The 6,306-nt window shown below is 46.4% G+C and overlaps 1 protein-coding gene across 1 annotated transcript in view; it reads right to left on the bottom strand.

Annotated features, from left to right (window-relative positions):
- Positions 1-3,762: 3,762 nt before the first annotated feature.
- LOC139372981 (receptor tyrosine-protein kinase erbB-4-like) overlaps positions 3,763-6,306 on the bottom strand; it is a 560,371-nt gene continuing 557,827 nt past the window's right edge. Inside the window, exon 24 of the mRNA XM_071112889.1 lies at positions 3,763-3,980. Coding sequence (XP_070968990.1) covers positions 3,763-3,980 — 218 coding nt within the window. The remainder of the gene's footprint in view (positions 3,981-6,306) is intronic.

The raw sequence follows: 6,306 nt of genomic DNA, 5'->3' as shown, positions 1-6,306 counted from the left end.
GATACACTGGGGCAGAGAGAGAGAAAAGAACTGGAGGAGATACACTGGGACAGAGAGAGAGAGAAGAACTGGAGGAGGCAGACTGGGACAGAGAGAGAGAGAAGAACTGGAGGAGATACACTGGGACAGAGAGAGAGAGAAGAACTGGAGGAGATACACTGGGACAGAGAGAGAGAGAGAAGAGCTGGAGGAGATACACGGACAGAGAGAGAGAGAAGAACTGGAGGAGGCAGACTGGAACAGAGAGATAAGAACTGAAGGAGATACACTGGGACAGAGAGAGAGAGAAGAACTGGAGGAGATACACTGGGACAGAGAGAGAGAGAAGAACTGGAGGAGACAGACTGGGACAGAGAGAGAAGAACTGAAGGAGATACACTGGGACAGAGAGAGAGAAGAACTGGAGGAGGCAGACTGGGACAGATAGAGAGAAGAACTGGAGGAGATATACTGGGACAGAGAGAGAGAGAAGAACTGGAGGAGATACACTGGGACAGAGAGAGAGAGAAGAACTGGAGGAGATACACTGGGACAGAGAGAGAAGAACTAGAGGAGATACACTGGGACAGAGAGAGAAAAACTGGAGGAGATACACTGGGACAGAGAGAGAAGAACTGGAGGACATACACTGGGACAGAGAGAGAAGAACTGGAGGACATACACTGGGACAGAGAGAGAAGAACTGGAGGACATACACTGGGACAGAGAGAGAAGAACTGGAGGAGGCAGACTGGGACAGAGAGAGAAGAACTGGAGGAGGCAGACTGGGACAGAGAGAGAAGAACTGGAGGAGGCAGACTGGGACAGCGAGAGAGAAGAACTGGAGGAGATACACTGGGACAGAGAGAGGGAGAAGAACTGGAGGAGATACACTGGGACAGAGAGAGAAGAACTGGAGGAGATACACAGGGACAGAGAGAGAAGAACTGGAGGAGATACACTGGGACATAGAGAGAGGGAAGAACTGGAGGAGGCAGACTGGGACAGAGAGAGAAGAACTGGAGGAGATACACAGGGACAGAGAGAGAAGAACTGGAGGAGATACACTGGGACAGAGAGAAAGGGAAGAACTGGAGGAGGCAGACTGGGACAGAGAGAGAAGAACTGGAGGAGATACACAGGGACAGAGAGAGAAGAACTGGAGGAGATACACTGGGACAGAGAGAGGGAGAAGAACTGGAGGAGATACACTGGGACAGAGAAAGAGAGAAGAACTGGAGGAGGCAGACTGGGACAGAGAGAGGGAGAAGGGCTGTCTAGATGAATGGAAATCAGATGGAAGTGGAGGTAGGGTTTGATACTTTCTGAGGCTGATAGGACATTGAGGAAAAGAGAGGAGGAATTACATCACAATTTTGTTGTTGTGGATAGTATGTGTGTGTGGTTGTGTGTTAATTTGAGTGTGTGTGTGTGTGTGTGTATGTGTGTGTGTGTGTGTTTCTGCATGTGTGTGCGTGTGTGTGGGGGGAGGTTCTGTGCGTGTGTGTGTGTGTGGGGGGGGTTCTGTGCATGTGTGTGTGTGTGTGTGTGTGTGTGTGTGTGTGTGTGTGTGTGTGTGTGTGTGTGTGTGTGTGTGTGTGTGTGTGTGTGTGTGTGCGTGCGTGCGTGCTTCTACCTACCCTGTTGGAGTCGACGCGGAGCCTGGCTGTGTATGATAGTGGAGGCATGTTAAAGTGATGGGGAACCAGGTACTCCTCAGCATCCATAAAGTCCTCCACATCCTCCTCATCCAACAGGCTCTGGAAGAACTTACTGTCGTTGGGGCTGGGCAGCTTCATACGGTCATCCCCCTGAGTTAAGAAGCACAGATACACAACATCACATTACTGTCTACTGGGTTGTGTTCAGCAGAGCACAGCGTAGCGAAATGTTTTGCTGCGCAACACCAACATTTGGGACGGTTGCGCTAACGTATGCTAATGTAATTAGCATGACGTTGTAAGTAACAAGAACATCTCCTAGGACATGTCTTATATGGGCAGAAAGCTGAGATTATTGTTAATCTAAATGCACTGTCCAATTTACAGTTGCTATTACAGTGAAAACACTTCCATGCTGTTGTTTGAGGAGAGTTTGATACATTCACCTCTCAAGGTAAATAATGTACTTACATTCAGTAATCTTGCTCTGATTTGTCATCCTGAGGGTCCCAGAGATAAAATGTAGCGTAGTTTTGATTGATAAAATCTATTTTTATATTAAAATGTAGGAACTGGGTTGTACAGTTTGAACCCCTGCTGTGTCTGGCCCCACACCCACCCCACTGAGCAGCTTACCGATCGCTGCAGCTGTACACAGTCCATCTGTAAATAGCGCCTCCAATCTACCTCATCCCCATATTGTTTTTATTTACTTTTTTGCTCTTTTGTACACCAGTATTTCTACTTGCACATCATCATCTTCACATCTATCACTCCAGTGTTAATTTGCTAAATTGTAATTACTTTGCTACTATGGCCTATTTATTGCCTTACCGCTCACGTCATTTGCACACACTGTATATAGGCTTTTCTATGTTGTTATTGACTGTACGTTTGTTTATTCCACGTGTAACTGTGTTGTTGTTTGTGTCGCACTGCTTTGCTTTATCCTGAACTTGTTCTCAACTGGCCATCTGGTTAAATAAAGGTGTTCTCAACTGGCCATCTGGTTAAATAAAGGTGTTCTCAACTGGCCATCTGGTTAAATAAAGGTGATATAAAACATTAAAATAAATTAAAGGGAGTCTAATTTTCCATCATATATGACTTTCCTGGGAGTGTGTAAACTTTATTTTTTTATTACCATATCATTTTTGTATGTTCTCTATAGTTATGTACTTGAAAATGTATCAATTGACCAATTTGGCACATTTGGCCAGACTCGATATGACATTTTGTAATGTATTGTAATGCGTCATTGGATCAGTCTGAAACTTTGTAGGTACACTGCTGCCATCTAGTGGCCAAAATTTAAATTGCGCCTAAACTGCAATATTATATTATGGCCTTTCTCTTGCATTTCGAAGATGATAAAAAAAATACAAATGTATATTATATTTTCCCAGATTATATTCTCCTACATTAATTTCACATTTCCACTTCAAAGTGTTTCCTTTCAAATGGTATCAAGAATATGTGTATCCTTGCTTCAGGTCCGGAACTACAGGCAGTTAGATTTGGGTAGGTCGTTTTAGGCAAACATTGAAAAAAAGGATCTGATCCCAGCTTCTACCCCTGAACAGCTAATCAAATGTCTACCCAGACTATCTGCATTGTCGTCGCCCCCCCCACATCGTCACCCCCCCCCCCCACCTCCTCTTTTACGCTGCTGCTACTCTGTTTATTATCTGTGCATAGTCACTTTAACTCTACCTACATGTACATATTACGTCAATTACCTCGACTAACCTGTTCCCACGCACATTGACTCTGTACCCCCTGTACAGAGCCTCGCTACTGTTATTTTACTGCTGCTCTTTAATTACTTGTAATTTGTATCATATTTTTTACTTATCTATTTTCCCTTAACAATTATTTATCTTAAAACTGCATTGTTAGTTAAGGGCTTGTAAGTAAGCGTTTCACTGTAAGGTGTTCAGCGGATGTGAAAAATACAATTTGTTTTGATTTGATTTGGAATTGATCAAGTTCAGGCAGAGTATGCCTCAACTGTCTACTTGCTCAACATGATCCTGATTTTTACAATATCTTGGGACTGTTGTGGACATGTGCATTAAACCAGAGTACGCAGATATGCAAAGTAAAAAGGAAATATTTAAGTTCAGCGAACTGCAATACTCCTAAACAGGGTTTTCATGCATTTCTCAGGAGTGGACTGTACTGCCTTGTGTCTCATCCACCAGCAGACCAGACAGAGAGAGAGAGCAGGGCTGAGCCGTACCTGGATGACCAGGTATCTCTGGGGATCCCGGGCCATCCTACACAACTCTGCAGCCAGCTCCTTGAACTTGGGCCTGCTGTCTGCGTCTATCATCCAGCCTGGAAGAAAGAAGACACAGCTTGTCATAAAAGAACACGTTTGATTCAGATAGTAAGGTAATGTGTAGTAACAACGACCTCAGAATGCTAAGCTGCCCTGTTGCTATCTCTAATACTGTGTACTGCTCATTCAGGCCCACTAAAAGGATTTTAGTACATTGTGTACATTTGAGTCCCAGAGGAATAGTGGTCACTGGTCACCATGGTGACTGCTGATACCAAATAACAGAATCACCCTGAATCTTAGAATAACATGAAATACCATTCAGTCATTGGCTGGCTTGAGACAAATACATTCAGTCATTGGCTGAGCTTGAGACAATGTACAGTAGATAGAGAGAGCGACAGTCATGTACAAAACTGCTGCCTTCAGCCAGTGATGTCCCGACCAAAAGAAGTCCACCAGCTTGCGTTGCAGGTCTGCAAGCAGACCGGCGGGGGGGTTGAGGACAGCCAGTTTATGCCACAAGGAAGATGCCACCAGGTTGTTGATTATCAGCACCCTCCCTCTATATGACACTTGGGACAGGAGCCACCTCCACCTGGCCAGTCTTGACACCACTGCCTGTGACAGCCCCTCCCAGTTCTTGCTGACCCACCTCTCCGAGCCCAGGTACACCCCCAACACTTTAAGCCCTTCACAACCCCACTGCAAACCCCCTGGAAGCAGAGGAGGAGCCCTATCCCCCCATGCCCCACATAACAGAGCTTTGCTCTTTCCCCAGTTTACCTTAGCTGATGAAGCTCCCTCGTACACCTTCAGACTAGTCTCTAGTTCCTGCATATCTTGCCCATCCCTGACCATCACAGAAACATCATCTGCATATGCTGAGACTGCTATTCCTGTCACCACATCCATGCCTGTCCAGCACACTCCCCGCAGTCTCCTGCGTAGCAGTCCTAAAAAAGGCTCAATGGCTAGTGTGTACAGCTGCCCAGATAGAGGGCATCCTTGTCTAATACCCCGTCTCACCCAGACTGGCCTACTGAGCCCCCCTCCCACCTTAACCATACATGACGCCCCAGCATACAACAGCTTCACACAGGTCACAAACCTCTTCCCAAACCCAAACACAGACATCACATTAAACAGATACTCATGATCCACTCTATCAAAAGCCTTCTCTTGATCTAAAGAGACCAGTCCAAAGTTCACATTAGAACCTCTCGACAAGTCCAACATGTCCCTAATCAAGAACAAGTTGTCCGTGATTGAGCGTCCCGGTACACAATATGTCTGGTCCTTGTGTATTATAGAGTCCAGATGGGACTTCAGTCTGTTAGAGAGGACCTTGGCAAAAATCTTGTAGTCCGCACAGAGTAATGCCACAGGCCTCCAGTTCTTAAGTTCACACAAGTCCCCTTTTTTGGGCAGGAGAGTCAGAGCCGCCCGACGGCAGCTCATCGGCAACTCTCCTACCCCGACGCATTCACGCAACACGCAAAATAAATCCTGTCCAATTGTTCCCCAGAATTTTTTGTAAAATTCCACTGGAAGTCCATCGACCCCAGGTGCACGACCGGGGGACATCTGGGTTACTGCCTCTGCCAGTTCATGTGACAACAGAGGAATGTCCATTTCATCCCTCTGTGCCCGAGAGAGCTTAGGGAGTCCTGCGAACAAGACCTGAGCACACATAGGATCACACATTTCTGCCCTATACAATTCAGTATAAAACTCCACAGTCCGCTCCCGCATCTCCCCCACCACAGAGGTCACCCGCCCATCAGACAGCCGTAGACAATGCATACCCTTGGCTTCACTGCTCTGTCTTTCCAAACCAAAGAAGAAGGAGCTGGGAGCATCCATCTCCTTGAGCATGGAGAACCTAGCTCTTACAAGTGCTCCCTTTGCTTTAACCTGGAAAAAACTGCCCAGGTCCCTACGTAATTCGGCTAAGTTAGCCTGGAGGCCTACATTGCCTTGCCCCACCATCTCTACCTCCATCTCACTAATACACCGCTCTAGTTCCCCCAATACTCTCCTAGCCTCTGAGGATGAGAGAGCAGTATACTGTTGACAGAAAAGCCTAATTTGCACTTTCCCCACATCCCACCATTGACTCAGAGACTCATACTCCTCTCTTCGCTGCCCCCATCTTTCCCAAAAAGTCTGGAAACCTGAGCAAAAAGTGGCATCTTGTAAGAGCCCTGGTGAAATAGACAGCCGAGCCATGGTTATGTGGTGATCCGAAAACCCCACTGGGAGAATGGTAGCACCCAGTAGCCTATTGCTCTGATTCCTGGACATGTAAAAACGATCAAGTCGAGCTGCACTCACCCTAGCCCCAAAAACCTTCACCCACGTATACTGTCTTGTGTTTGG

This window comes from Oncorhynchus clarkii, chromosome 18 (genome assembly GCF_045791955.1).
Source record: "Oncorhynchus clarkii lewisi isolate Uvic-CL-2024 chromosome 18, UVic_Ocla_1.0, whole genome shotgun sequence".
NCBI lineage: Eukaryota > Metazoa > Chordata > Actinopteri > Salmoniformes > Salmonidae > Oncorhynchus > Oncorhynchus clarkii.
This window is presented reverse-complemented; position numbering and strand designations above follow the sequence as displayed.